The sequence below is a fragment of the Amia ocellicauda genome, chromosome 12 (genome assembly GCF_036373705.1).
Source record: "Amia ocellicauda isolate fAmiCal2 chromosome 12, fAmiCal2.hap1, whole genome shotgun sequence".
Lineage (NCBI taxonomy): Eukaryota > Metazoa > Chordata > Actinopteri > Amiiformes > Amiidae > Amia > Amia ocellicauda.
The window spans coordinates 6,529,888-6,546,113 of NC_089861.1; the positions used below are offsets into that span (position 1 = coordinate 6,529,888).

Below are 16,226 nucleotides of genomic sequence, written 5' to 3' on the forward strand. Positions count from 1 at the left end.
TTACCAGGATTTCACTTTGCTTTTCTACAGTTCAATGTGGTTTTACCATTATACCACAGAAGACATTAATAAGAGATTAATTCACAGATTAAGCTGGAATTCTGCAATTTTACAGGGTAAAAACACCTTGACAAGTCATTACTATAAGGGGCTCGTTCGGTAGGTGGTGTTTGTGGGAGGTATGGTTAGCACAGATTTTACGAGAAGTCAGATTTTTATTATATGATTTATTCACCGTAAACATTTACGACCTACCACACATCAAATGCTAATGGAAGGGAAATAAGCCACTGTAAAGACTTTTACATTCTGTCTTAACTGCAAACAATAATTATATTTGTCTATACAGTCAAAGTCCCTGTTTTTATCTTGTATATTGAACGAGAGAAACAGCAGCATGATTTTTAAAAAGGGGAATGACATTGCTCGCGAAGTTATTTTTAAAGCCTAATTTATATACCACCGAATGAGTCACTTCTTTCATTTTATAACAGTTCCAGATAGTGGATGCATGACATCTCATAAACCCCATGAAAGGAACAGTTTATTGATCCAGATGAGGTTTTAGAAATTACTTTGCAATCAACTAGAGTCCTTTTTGAAAATCACAAGGAAACACAGTTGGGGAAAAAAAAATGAGTAATGAGGAATACAAATATCCAGCTAAAAGTAAAGTGCGTTCATATTTTATTGTTATTAATTTATTTTTAATGAAGTGTGGATTATAGGGCCCAATCTGGTTGGCTCTCTCTGGACGTCTCCAGTAATTTGAGAATTTCTCTGAAGAGACGTTTTAATTTTGGTTATTTCTTACCAGATTCATTCAACTCCCCTTAGAGCAAAGGACAGAAGTATAAAAGTACATAAGCAAGTTAAAAAAGTAACATTCTAAAACAAGGAGTATGACAGCAAGTGACATGCATCTTATACAGTACAAATTCAAAGACCCTGACTGCCAATCACTGGAAAACAATAGGAAATATAACCAAACCTATGATTTACTTTCAGAACATAAAAAAGCTTGACATTAGATTTTTTTTTTTTTGTTTTTGTTCTTGTTAAAAAAAATACAAAAAAATCCTTTAGCAGCCTCAGAAATGGGAAAATGAAAGTTGCAGCGGTCCGTGGTGGAATCATTCACTCAGTCTGTAGGCTGTTTGCTCGGTGTTTAATCGAATCAAAATTGATGACAATCTTGTTGTGCTTTGGTACAAATTGTCTGAAAGGAGAAATAAAAAAATAAAAGAGTATATACATATATATACACACATACATACATACACAGACACATTTCAAATCAGAAACAAAGCTGAGTGAAGAGCTTAAAATGGCAATGGGCCGAACACACTGCAGGAACACACACGAGACGGACTCTGGCAACACTGGAATGGATCCCAGGAAAACAAGAAAACCACCACATCAAAATTGAAAACTTAGATTAGAAGCTTTGCTGGAGTAACATATAATGCTACGTTTGTTTTTCTCATAATTTCACCTGTTTCAATTTGTTGCTCCGTGTCTGAAAGATTTGTTCTTTTTTTCCCCACCAAATTCACAATGTGTGACATAAATCTTTTCAGACACCTGTGAAGGAACCAATTATGTGTGCCATGCTGGGAGGAAGGGAGACGTCTGGACATGCTTTCTTCAGGAGTGAATCGCATGGGTCACCATCGTTCACATCTGTCAGCCCTGTTGGACGGCTACTGTATGGCTTTTACGGTTTGTGATGTCTTTACATTCATCAGCTGAGAGTGAAGCAGCACGTTTGTTTGTTTTTAACATAAAACATTTAAGTAAGGCCTGGCAAACTGATCTATACAGCAGAGGGGATGTGGAACGGTGCAGCACATTGTAAATATATACAGCTCTGCAACACGATGGAGGCAAGATTCATTTCTACATTCACTTATTGGCACCAAAAAGCCTCCATTTTACCATGAGGTCTGTGGAAAAGGAGAGAAGTCTGATAAGGTGACTGATGTGTGTGGTGGGTTATTTGCTTTCAGTGTAAATCAAAATGGAATTTACATTAAAATAAACTTGGGACCAACACTTTAAATGTTGCGTTCATATTTTTGTTCAGTATGCGTGTGTATGTAAATTTAAAAAAAATACAAACTGGTAGTAAAAACAGAAAATTCACCTCCTCTATTAGTGTCAAAATGCACCTGCACATTTGATCCACTAGAACAGTACTGCCTCTTCAGGGCAGCGTATAGTACAATTATTCAACTGCTATCAGTCAGGAGGGAAAAAAAAAGGCCTTTGCAATATGGATGACAGTAGGTGCCCACAAAACCAGCTTGTCCCTCAAACAGTGGCAGCACTGAATAATGTCTGCGTCTGGGAAGTCTCCCGGGTGATCTCAAAAGTGCAGCGTGTGCACAAAAACCCAGCCGCAAAGCAAATCTCCAGTCACAGGTGTCGCGTGACGGTTAAGCGCAGAAACGTATGCAACAAACATGTTGCAGCGGAATCAATAAATAAGTCACACTACCCTACCGCACAAGAAATACGCACTTCAACACAAATAATCCAGCTGGAGCTTCACAGCCAGTCAGCAAAATAAAAGCACAGATAAAAGGACAGGCTCAGGCCAATCAATTGCAAAATCAAAAGTTATGTGGATGGGCAGAAAATGTTGCAGAAATACTACAGTACATTTCCATAATCCAAAAACTAAACCCCAAATGTGGTTGTGTATTTATACAATATGAGAAAGTGGTTAATTAACTTTAAACAAAATACATTAAAACAGTTACCAATTATAAAACCTCAGTCAACAGTGTTACTTTGTGATTTGTACAGAGAGGTATTCAGTTTTGAAAGCTGCACCTGCTAATGTAAGCCTGTTAGTATCTACCCTGATGTCACTAATGTAAGCTAATGTAAAAGAAACATGCAGATTCTTCCCTGCAGGCACTCAATGTTAGAACAAGGTGCAAACCTACATTCCACATCGTACTTTCTACATTTGACATCGGAACAACGTTACACCTAAGAAGGACGTTGTTACAACATTGCTACAATTAACAGCAGACTCACAAATTAAAAAGCATTTTTTTCCCCCAACTTCCCTGTCCTCAATAAAAGTACTTGATCGGGAATGTTTGTTGCATTTACCAAGAATAGCGAATTAAATTGACACTGAAAACAATGTGAAATTGCAACAAGGCAATCCTTCTTAATGTGGAAAAACTATTGCTTAAAAATTGTTTCTAAATGTATAATTTGACATTTGCTCTATAACCATTTCCTCTTAAGTACAAAAGAAAGTTAAAATGTGTGGTGTTCGATTCATTTAGAGCCTACATGTAAGATACATTTATATCCACAGCGAATAATATTGTACCAGAAGATGTAAGCAACTATTTTAGGGCATTACATAAATTATTGTATAGGTGAATGATCGGTTAAAAGTATTTCCACTGTGACCAAGTTCTTAGATTTCAGAGTGACTGAAGAATAACTGATAAATTATTATTTTATTTTTTTACAAAAAGTAAATTGAAATCAATGTTGAAAGCAAGCTGAAATACAATGCAACAAGAACGTTGAATAAAAGGTTGTGGCAAACGTTGGTTTTGAAAATGGAAACACTGTATGTTTTCAACAGTGCCACAACACTGAAAAATGTGGTTGTTTCAACTTTCAAATCCAACGCTGGGAACACCTATTTTCAACATTGTAGTTCTATGGTGTCACAACCAAAAACACCCACTGGGTTATCTATTGAGAGAAACTAAACTAAACCAACATGAATATCTCCTTAAAAAAAAAACTTAACTTAAATGCTATACAAATACGGAACATACGTACAAATAAAACTAATTTTGTGTTCCCTTACTTCAGCCCTGTAATATGGACTACTTAGCACTTAAATTAACAAAATTTGTTTTGTTTGAGTTCAACTCTACACTTCTTTTTTCTTTTATGCAACTATGTGAATAACTGAAAAGCTTTGAAGGTGCCAAGTTGCCTTCAAGTTGGATATGGAATGAACCTTTGAGCACAGTACTACAAAAACCTTGAACTGCTTTATATTGTAGCCTCATATTTTTGTAGTCAGATGTCAGTTATTCAGCTGGTAGGCAAAGTTATTCATATTTGCCTTAAGTCAGATGAAAAGGTTTGAAGGGCAAACGAAAACTATATATAGCCAGCAGTTTTGAACAGCTTCAGAATCTTTTTTCCCCTCAAACATTTTATTTACTTATGTGGAGAACCAGGCCTGCCAAATCATGGGTTTTTAATATTGGAGTCACACTGAAAAACAAAAAAACGGGAGCACGCATATTGGACATTATTGCTTTCGAGTTTCGGCATATCATTAAACCAGAGTATAGTGGATTTCTTATTTTTATCCCTTGAGATACAAAATGCATAAATATTAGCATAAACGTGCTAATTAAAAGAAATGAAAAATACATCGGCTTTACTTCTAGGCAGCCGTTAAAGAGGAGTGATTTCATTCTAGCGGGTTCTTTTTTTATCATTTCGTACTTTTGTTTGCATTCGTTTTCTAGGTTTGGACTGAGACCTGACTTCATATGTGGCATTGCATGCAGAGAGACGCCGTGGATTAAACAGTGGATTGACGCCAGTTGTATGCCGTCTCAGGCACCTAGATGGCTTTTGAAAGTGGGACTGTTGTGAGTTGAATGTTGTGGTTCCAATTTTATTAGAAATGGTGCTGATCTACCATGGCTTTTTTTGTTCTACGTGCAATAACAAAAGCTATTATTAATTTGCAGAAGGGGTGCAAGGATGGCAAAGTTGGTAAAAGTTACTGTTCCTTGTCTCAAGGGTATTCAGCACCATCCCTGAAAATGAGAACACCACATTCACAGCAGGCAGGATATCCACCTATCATCCGAAGAGAAGATAAAGCGTTTGCTCAAGACTGGACCGTATTCCAATCTAAAAAAAAAGGGGGCATTTATATATATATTTTTTGAATGCAGGAAAATTAGACACACTCTAAATATCATTAAAACCCAAAGGACATCTGAAAAGGTTAACTTATACATGAGGTGCACCACACAGACAAACAGTTGCAGAGAATCAATGTTTTATAACAAATACTCGGTCAGCGTATATCCCCGGCTACATCGCGCAGCTTTTTAAAACCAGCCGTTCCTTTCTAGTTTTTTCCTACTCTCGCAGCTCCCAGGGGAAATCTCCCACTATTGATCAACACAGCTCACCGCTAAAATCCTCCTAATAACATGGGAGAGCTGTACTCTGTATGGAGGGTCTTACAAACACGAGCGGTCAAAGTATTTTTTCCCTTTTCACAGTGCGGGGCTACACTGCAAACAGCAGACTGAAGGCATTGTAGGGAGGATTGATGCAGCTCCCACCCCCCACCCCGAGAACCCCACAGCTCACAGGCAATGGATAAATGAAGCCAAAGAAGCCCTGGTCAACTATAAGTCCACTGACCCTTGGCACACACTCCGCCATTTTGTGAACCACCATGATTGGTCTTTACTTGAAAGAGGCACAGAGAGACCGCTCAGCTATTAATGTAGAGCTCCAGTCGTCTAGTTGTGACGGGACATGACCGTGGACTGAAAGCTGAGGGGAGGAAGTTGCGAGACATTAAGTTCTGGGTAATAATACAAGAGCAAAGAAAGCCCCCCAAAAGACTCTCTCAAGGTTGGCTTCAGAAACCTTCCCCTCACTAACAAAGCCATTATTGGTCAATCAGCAGTCTGGAGTGTCGTCTCACAGGGCAGGCGTCAATTAACACTTCAGCGTGAGCTCCCTCTCTTGATTGTCGTCGGCTTTGAGTCAACCTCGTTTGCAGGAGCGGTAGATGTGGCAGCCTTTGACAGATGCAAATGAACGCTTTGGAGACTTACATGTACTTAATTCCCGCCAAGTTAAACAAGCGTCTGGAGGCAGTCATTTCTGGGGTATCGTGGTACTTGTCTGACAAATAAATCACTTCCTTGATACCTGTAGGTGGAAAAAAAAGGAAATTATCTGACAAGCAGTAAAAGCACAGAGAGCTAAGCTTGCAGAGTAGCTCGCACAAAATGGCAAATATTTGGGGGGTGTATTTCCTCCTTCCACCAGTGGGAAAGGGGACACATTTTGTCAAGCTTTCTAAGAAGTGTAGAAAATAATTCCAAAGCAACACAGTTGCATCTTTAAAACATAAGGCCGTTCCCAGTCGGGGGGTAAAGAGAGCATGAGCCTTCTCGATTAAAAGGTGGAGGCTTGTTTACAGTTAGACAGTCCATTTTCACCACTGTGGGGCAGAGATCCTGCCGGGAGACTCAGCATTTTGCCCAAGGTCAAACAATAGGGTCACTGCTTCTGCTAGAGGGATTTCTATCTCCAGAACCACATGACCACTCAGTACAGTAACGCAGTACAGCTGGCTATCCAGTCCGTGTTCGCAGGTGAAGCACAAGCACAAGCACGCATTAATTCATTTTAATTTGATGAGCGGTTCCATTTTTCTACAGCAAACAAAGTGCCACACTAATTGGGTCCATAACATACATCTTTAATACAGATTTACAAGTTGTCTCTTTATAAAGGAAAATAAACACAAACTGACTAACAAAAACAATAAAGATATTTTCCTACACTGTGGAAAGCAAAAACAGCAAAGTGACAAATCAAAGACGGCCTTATTACCTGGGCCTGAAATGGTGAAATAAAAACCATGGGAAAAGACACTGCACAAGCTCTATGGCTGTCAGGCGCATGTACAGAAGTGACCGCTAACAAGAAAGGATATATTGAGGGGAAAAGCTTGCAGTAAAAGGACAGCAAAATAAATGACTGTTATATTGCCTTTTTGAGAAGGTTAACATGCATTCATATGAACCAAGTTTATTTTGAGTCTGCCTCTCCTTGTACTTTAGTGAAAGAGACAGAGAGAAAAAGAGACTGAGAAAGAAGGGACATGAAACACCAAGGTGAAGTGTGTATGCTGCCGGGGTTGCTGAGAGTTACAATAAGTAAAATGGATTTAATTTAAAGAGAAAGATGCATACATGCATTATGTGATTGATTAATGATTGCCTTCTGTTGGCATTTAAAAAGAGCAGTGTAGGTTGATGGCCATAAAGGGAAAGTGTACAGTTTCATATTAAATGCATCAGATTTCAAACTCGGTATATATAAATGTTTCAAAATGTAAACAAAACAGATCAGAAATAATGTTCAATTAACGCCTCTCTCCTTTGTGCAATATTATGCCCACCAAATCACCACATTCAGTGTATTATCGTTTGAACAGCGGGGCAATAAGCATTGTTCTTGCTACCCAATGCAACCTAAAGCTACAATAAAAAACGTTTCACTTGTAAGGCATACATATAATGAATGGGGACTCTCTCAGCATGGGTTTGAGCATAGGTGAACATAAGTGAAAGGACAGGTCAGCAACCTTTCTGACCCAGACTGCTGGGGAGATACTAGCAATTACCGAACCAAAAAAGTTCCGACAAGGCGAAAGACAATCCCTCAGCGTGAGCTCAGGTAAGCGAGAGCGGGGTTGCTAGGGGAGACCGACTTCTCGTGTGGCTTAAGCCAGAATCAAAGCAAGAACAGACTCGAGCACTTTGGGTTTGTTTTTCCTCGTTCCCTGCGTCTCAAATGTAAACCGGAGCTGCATCGGACATGACATTTCCAGGTTAGAAGATTTGTTCCGGAATTAGATGGGAGCCCATCTGCATTGTGGTAATTACAGCAATGGGAAACAGTCCGGGATTCCAGGCCTATATTGTGAAGGCTTTCAAACTAACTTAAAATGTAAACACGTGGGTACAGTTGTACATCGTTGTATTTAAAGTGCTTTAATATACTGCCCGAGAACTGGAAAAGCTCTGCACAAATCCTCAATTACGGAGGTCTTCTGCACACACTGGTATTGATTTAATGGTCTATATTCAACACCTTCAGTATTCATAAATGCAGCACCTGACATATTTAACATGCTGAAGTCAGACCATCTCAATATTCTGAATGACAATGGCGCAAGGCTTCATCAAAATGCTTTTCTATTCTTATTCTACTCGACACTCCACACCACGAAGGTAAAGGGCTAAACATTATCTACAGCTGTGTGCTTTATTTACTCCTACTACAAACATAATTGTTAACTTGAGACATCGTTAACTCATTGTGGAGGACAACATGGCTTCTCCTATAATGCTGAACACTTCTGTACTGGCGGAAAAAAACACCTTGGATCCGAGCTGGATTTTGTAGGTTAGCATTGAAGCCCGGAATTGGACAACACATTATTCCAAATCCTAGGAAACCACTGGATGCATCATGATTGGCAATAATAGCAGGAAAAGAAAGTGTAGTTATTATATACACATTTTCTTCATCAAGAGAGACCTCTAATTGAAATTGCTCTTCAAATCAACACCCACGTCTTTCGAGATTTGGTTACGGACTCCAGCTTTAAATGGGCAATGCTACCGAAATCAGTCACGCACATGCTTTTCTGTAAACACACGCCTTCCGTTTTACACTTTCTACAAGTATTGCACTTCAGCGCTGTCTGGCTGTGCGCCCAGCTGATTGACCAACAGTGTCATCTCTTGGATGGTGACAGGTGCATCTTGGGTGTTGCGGAAGACCCCCCGTACAAAAGGCAGGCCAGTGTAGGACATACAGAGCTTGTCACACGTCTTTGTACTTGATCCTTCCTGGCCCGCTAGTGACAAGATCCTGTCTGACAGATGATGGGATTCTGTGAATATGGCCCGTCTCCAGTCCTCCAGAGACTCGTGTTGACAGGCTTGGTCACCCCCAACAAGTGACAAGCTGGGCACACCACACTTCCACTAGCAAAGATCTGTTGTGAAGTCACAGATAAGGCAGACCACTCACACGCATCTCATTTACTGAAGATGGGTACTGTATATTAAGAGGGGCATCGTTCTGCTCTAACATGTTAATGGTCTAATTGTTTGTTTGAACAAAAGGTTTTCAAAAACAAAAAGATACAGAACTATGCTGGAAATATTTAATGCAATGAGGTAAAGCTATAGCAGAGAAAACATCTTTCTTTAAATGACTTGCACATAAAAGGTGAAATGTTTTGGGGGGATGCCATTATTCTAACTATACTTGGGGAATTTCCTTCTTTTAACAATCTGGTTCTTTTGTTCACTTTTTAATACGCTTTCAAAATCTCTACCCGATACATTCGCCTTCTTGGCATAATAAGATGTGAATTGTAAGTCAAACAGGAAAATAAACTAGCCCCCTGCAGTATTTAAAAAGAAAAGTAGAAACATTTCAGCAACAGTTATTTGTAGAAATTGGTTTCAGTTGAGATGAAGAGACTTGCTCTGGGGTAGGCAGAGGGGAAAGAGTCAATACACTGAAGGTATTTACTGCCTCGTCTATTCAAAGGATTCACTTGCCTAGCTGATGAACTCTCTCTCGGTCTTCTGACTAGGCCTAGGTCCTTGGGGCACATTGTAAATAACCTTTAAAAAGCTTCCTTCCCCAATTGTTATTTCTAATCACTAACAGGACAAATCTGACATTACAGGTGAAAATCTCTATCAAATACCCATGGCTTTTACTTCAGTAACAATACCTTCATGATTCTGCCCTATCCAAAGTGGGAAGCAGGAACATTTGGAAGATCGGTGGACAAGAACAGAAGGGGGCATAGTAACAGTTATTAAATTATTATAAATATCATGTGGGGCCCCCATCCTAGGGCAAAAATACTTTCAGTCATGGGAAAAGCATTATTGAAATGTGGCACGTTAAGTCACGTGACTGGGTTGTAAGTCATCCACATTTAAGAGATAACCACATACGCCTGAACTGTGCATAAGAAAGAAAGAAAGAAAAAGAAACAAGAACAAATGTTACATCATCAAATGTGAACTGAGAGGCGGAAAAAAGGGGTTAATAATGGATCTCTGGGGAGTCTCGAAGGGATTTACATTTTTTATTCCTAAGTAAAAAGAGATGCTAAACTTTTGCTCCCCGTAATAAAATAATAAAACACATGAATCCAAAGCTAACAGTGGGGGACCTAAACACACAGAGCAGCATGGTAAAATACTCAACATCTAATTGAAACCATGAACTGCAGCATAAACTACCATCAAAAGGAGGAAGATTTACACCCAGGGTCTCTGAAAAGGAGAAAGAGAAAGACTTCTCAGGGTAAATCCTGCCACATTTCCCCCCCAATCTCACTGGGAGCACTGGGGGATTGTGCCGCTGTTCTGAGGCGTGCAGGACTAACAATGGGAGGTACTGTGATGGCAATAAACAGGAGAGGACTGTTAGCATTTCAATTTCAATATGAGGGGATTAAGCAAAACAAAGGGAACAGATTAGCTAATGGGAATACAATAGGTAGTGTTGGATGGAATCGGCAGAGGTGAAAAGAGAAAGAGGGGAAAAAAAGGACTGGAAAGCCAGTAAATTAGATGAGAAAGCAACTAAAGCATAATTAAACAACATTAAAATGCAATCAGCATTCCCCATACTTTTTATTCCTGCGCACAAGCCTGTAATTTCAACCAATTTATTTTCCTAAATGAACGCGAGAGCCCAGATCAAATAAAGCGAAACTGAGCTGCTACAGACAGCTCTCGGCTCAAATGAGGTTTGGCCGTCTGCGCGGAGAGATTTATTATTTCGCCACACTAATCATTCCACTGCCTTTTAAAAAAAAGGCATTAAGAGATATTTAGCCAATTTGGCAATTATCGGCCTCCTTCGGAGTTCAAAGGGAGTCAAACTGACCCAGGAAATGAAGAATCTAAATAATTAGGGCTGCAAAAGTAAGATGCTAAAAGCCCCTAACCAATATGGCTGGTATCTGTTATACTGTCACTTCCGTCACATGAAAAAGACAAGCTTTCTCAGGAGGGCTTGAAATCCGTTCCCTCAGTATCTCTGATAATAGATTGGACTATAAGGGAGTGAAACAGTTGGTTTTTGTGTTTTTATTTTTTAAGGTTTTACTTCATAAATAACAAGACTGCATTCAATTAGCCCCAGCTGCTGTAGACATTCTGTACTTGGACTATCATAAGTGCTCAGTTGAAAGCAGCATCTCATTTTACTTTGCTTTCACACAAGTCCCCCCATTTCACTACCCCCCTCCCAAGTTATTTCAATCTGGCCTTTTTGGAAAGGAACGTGGAGCTTGGGGGTAAAACAGAGCTCTTTAAATCGAGGGATAAATCCACAGCGCCACCTACACTCCACTTGGCTTGCCTGGGGGAGAGAAAGGAGGCTATCCTCCACAGGACTGTGGGACTGAGAATTCATTAGTGCAACAGTTGCTTAAAATAGATTTTTTTTATTTATTTTTTTCCCCCCATCTGAGGGGAACACACCCACACCATTTTGGAGAAACCCTCTCTAAAACGATTGCTTTAAAGCGACAGAGGTGTGCAGGCATCACGAGAGCTTTATCACGGCAGCTCAGCATCAAAATGAAACCGGCTGCAGTTCACCAAGCAAACTTTGCACTGATCTCTTCAACTGGTGGTTGCGGTTCGGTTTGAATTTCTTACATTTTTTTCCATGTGTGTGTGGAGAAAAGGGAGGAGGGGTTATTGCAACCTTAACGATGCTTAAAGTCTCTAACGTCATAGTCTTAATTGACTGCATTTTAATGTGAATTGCTCGTTTAAATAGTGTTTCCAGAAAAGACACCTATAGGCAATCCCCTTCAACTAGCATCTAACGAAGTGCTTTTGACTTGGATGCCATATTGCGTAAACAGAAGACAACACTAATCCACGAAGATGATTAACGGGATTCAAAAGCAATGCACGTGTACTCCATCTGTCGCTCCTTTCCCGTTGTAGAAATGTCCCCCCCCCCCCACTCACTCACTCTCTCTCCTTTCTTTTTCTGTACATGTGTTTATGAAGCAGTCCTCTGCGAGCAAAGCATACTAAAAGGGCATCTGTAATGAGTTCATCTTGGGAGAGAAACTAGGAGCGTAGGTGAAAGAGACAGGAACGTGTTGAAGGAAAAAGGCGTAGAGACGCTTTCTTAATGAAGTGACAGCCCGGAGATGTAGCTTATACCCCACTGAGCTGTGGGGAGGAGGCTGCAAAACCCTCTTAATGATTAGAGGAGAAAAACTTCGATCCCATTTCAATATGCAGCTAAAGTAAGTCTACCGAGACTCCTGCATCTCAACATCAACAGCAGGGGCTCCTATAAGAAAATAAAAAAAATAAGTAAACTTTGTGTGGAGAGAGGGAATAAAAAAAAAAGCCTGCTATTGAAGGCAACCAATGTCAAAATGCCATGATATTTCAAACTATACTGTGTTTTCCCCAATCTCCCACCCTAAAAAAAGCTTAAGATTTTCTGCTTCATGCGATCCCTCCGGGGCCCGTCTCGTTTTGTTTTTTTGTTATTCTTTTATCTGTTCAAAGTAAGCAAGGAATCTTATAAAAGAACAAACTGACATTAAGTAGATGCATTGCGTACGTCCCCGATTCCCGAACTAGAAAAACTTACTACGGATATCCTAGGAATCATTAGTCAAAGCAATTAAGCTAAGGGCTGGGAAGAAAACAAAAAAAGAGAAAATCTAATCTCCGCGTTATTCAAACTGGAAATAGAGAAAGAACTTGTGAATGGGGAGGGGGGGACCTTTTAGAATGGATAGTTCTAAAATAAATTTATATTTAGTCACTTAAAATCACACTGCATTAGAAATCTGCCAAAGCTGACAACTGGTTTCTCACCTGCCTGGATGATGAGTTTTGCACATTCATTACAGGGGAACAAGGCGACATACATCGTGCATCCCTTCACATCCACCGAGTTCTTGTTCATAATGGCGTTGAGTTCAGCATGGCACACTGCGGAGAGACGGAGAAGCAGCACGGTCAGTTGTTACACAGTTCAGTCCATCGCTACTCAAAAACAAGAAATATATTCATTACAGTTATTATAGATAGCCACAGGCAAATACACCTTCTTGCATCAACCAGGAAAATTACAATCCAACCAAAATATCAGAATCTCTTATAACAGGGTTTATACATCATTGATCTGTTCTTCTTGCCATGTGTCTGGCCTATTGCCATATTAATATTTTCACTCTTTCAATTATGTCACTTGGGTTTTGTTCTTGGATCCATTAATTTATTTTTCTCTCTCTTCTTGTTATTCCAAGCTTATATCTTTCCATGCCTCGCCCACACATTTTTGCATTTAGTGACCAGGTTTCACAGACTTAAGTGAGCACTGATAGTATGCATTGATCAAATACTTTTCTCTTCTACACCCACAAATAACTAAATATGACATGCTCTATAAAATAGTTTAGGCTGAACGTGATGGTGAAAGGCAACACAACATGGCACATGCAACATCCCTTGAAGGACAAGAGCAATGGAAAGACATATTGGGCCGCTTAGAGTGCTGTTGCCAGTGCCATTCAACAACTTAAGATTTAAAGAAGTTAATTATAAAATATACCCATGTTTCCCAAAATGACTGCATTAACTTCAGTGTGTTGAGGTACTTTGTGCAACACCCTTGAACACAAGAAACACACAAAGAGTGAACTAAAGGGAGGTTCAAGTTAAATATGGTTATGCAAGTCGCCACTGAGACAGAAAGAACGGGAGAAAACTTACAGCATAAAGAAAATAAATGCATTAGAAGTGTTTTTAAAATCGAGGGTTTCCATCAGTTAAAATCTGAAAGTTGCATAGTAGCAAAGCTCAGAAATGGGACGCCTCACAAGAAGTCTGACTGTTTGAAGATTGTACAATGCATGACAGAAGTGGTGGCCACGTGTGTTCAAAGTGAAGGACCAAGTTGCCAATCCTAACTTGTTCACGTGCGGGGTGTACTATAGGCAGAATACACAGATCATTGATTTTTGGCTCGTCTCACAAGTATGATCGATAGCGCTACAGTCAGATCAAAAGAGTTGGGTTTTCAAGGTTTCCGCTACACAGGAGGAAAAAAAATCTTGCGTTATTCATCGAAAAATAGCAACCATACTGCAAGCAAAGCTGCAATTATTGCCCTAAAGCTTCACTTGATTTGAAATGCGATGACAAATTGGTGGTGGTGTCTATTGCTGACTGCCACAGAAAGTGCGGAGCAACTTAAATTCCCTCAGTGTCGGTAACCATTATGTAAGCGATTTTATACTTTTTCATCTTTACATAAACATGGACCCTTGTTAGTAATGATCACCAAATGTAACAGATGAAGTCCTTGCTAAAAAAACAACTAAAAAGCAACAAAAGCCCAGTTTATCCGCTTCCATTACAAGTCAATTTGCAGTGCATACTAACGATGTGGTCCACATTAAGTTTAATTTGAGATGGAATTTCTGAAGAGTAAAATACCAGTTTATATAGCTGGATCAGGATTGAAGCATTTGCATCCACATTAGGTCTATAATCATTGATACACCCACTACAGCCTTGACATCGAAAAGAGTAATGCATAAGCTATATACACCGATCAGCCTTAACATTATGACCACTGGCAGGTGAAGTGAATAACACTGATAATCTCGTTATCATGGCACCTGTCAGTGGGTGGGATATATTAGGCAGCAAGTGAACATTTTGTCCTCAAAGTTGATGTGTTAGAAGCAGGAAAAATGGGCAGCGTAAGGATCTGAGCGACTTTGACAAGGGCCAGATTGTGATGACTAGACGACTGGGTCAGAGCATCTCCAAAACCGCAGCTCTTGTGGGGTGTTCCCAGTCTGCAGTGGTCAGTACCTATCAAAAGTGGTCCAAGGAAGGAAAAGCGGTGAACTGGCGACAGGGTCATGGGCGGCCAAGGCTCATTGATGCACATAGCTCAAATTGCTGAAAAAGTTAATGCTGGTTCTGATAGAAAGGTGTCGGAACACACAGTGCTCAATCCAAATCGAGCATCTGATCCATGGAGGCCCCACCTAGTAACTTATAGGAGTTAAAGGATCTGCTGCCAACGTCTTGGTGCCAGATACCACAGCACACCTTCAGAGGTCTAGTGGAGTCCATGCCTCGACGGGTCAGGGCTGTTTTGGGACCTACACGATATTAGGCAGGTCGTCATAATGTTATGGCTGATCGGTGTATATATGCATCATTCCACCCCATTCAAAATGTCCTTAATGATCACCAATCAACACTAACTAATTGTTAGAGCACTGTTGCTAAAATCTACCACCATTTCAATGTCTGCAATTTAATGTTTAGGATCAACACATTACAAAACCTCTGAAATTGCTTTATATTCCAAAATAAAGGATTATTAATATTATTCATAGTACTGTAGTAGAATTTGAAGTCTCTATACATCACATAACCTAGGCATTTCTTCATACATTTCCAACAGATTGTTGTTGTTTTTTGGCAAAGATTTAAAAAAGACAAACCAAAATTGCATTTATTCATTACAATACCACCTATCCACTTCTAGGCTTCCTTGTTATTTATTAACCATTCCCAAAGTAACCGTCGCTCCGATCATTTACTTCCGCACCGTCCGTAATGCAGTGTAATTTGTAGTTCAGTGTGCCAGTGTTGTTTCCAATTAGTTGCCTGCGCCAGTTCAGGAGGTTATGCATTTGCTTTCCATTTCCTGCATGTAGGTTCTCTCTTGTTCAGCAAAGGTGACAGTCTTGGCAACACAAGTCTAAGCAATCTCCACATCACCTTAATATTTGATTTCAAACAGCTGGTCCCCCTCTCCCTCACACCTATTGAGTGAATTGAAAAGTTAAAAACACAAAATAAAATCAAAGTTAAATAAATACATTAGGGAGGGGAGGTCCTTCCACTAAAGATTGTGTTTTGTAACTCCTTCAGGGGGTTGATGTGAACATATTAATACACCCTCCTTGTGGTCTTAATTATTAATTCAATACCTCCTGTAGTATACGTTTCTTGGGAGTGTTTTTGCAAACAGCAAAACCAGAACTCTACTAATAAGGGAATGAGTTCAGCAACATAATTTGGCCTTGACAGCTCAAGAACAACATGTCTGTTTGTTACCGTCAGCAAAGATATTTATTTTACTTTTTTAACAGAATACCAGGCAGACACCCTTAAGCTCCACATGGCTACTCAACCAGTTTTCAATTACCGCTCTTATTTTTCTTGTACACTCTGTATGAACGCCACCCAAAGGTAATACCCCAGCCTTTGCCGGCTTTCATTTTCAACTGTCAGCCGTCCTGCTTCCATCTTTAATCGTTAAAACAATTGCCCAGT

At 39.8% G+C, this 16,226-nt stretch overlaps 1 protein-coding gene across 1 annotated transcript in view; it reads right to left on the bottom strand.

Annotated features, from left to right (window-relative positions):
- Positions 1-207: 207 nt before the first annotated feature.
- The window catches only part of dctd (dCMP deaminase), a 30,969-nt gene continuing 14,950 nt past the window's right edge, over positions 208-16,226 (bottom strand). Inside the window, exons 4-6 of the mRNA XM_066718162.1 lie at positions 12,735-12,851; positions 5,871-5,967; positions 208-1,219 (exon numbers count right to left, since the gene is read on the bottom strand). Coding sequence (XP_066574259.1) covers positions 1,138-1,219; positions 5,871-5,967; positions 12,735-12,851 — 296 coding nt within the window. The 3' untranslated portion in view covers positions 208-1,137. The remainder of the gene's footprint in view (positions 1,220-5,870; positions 5,968-12,734; positions 12,852-16,226) is intronic.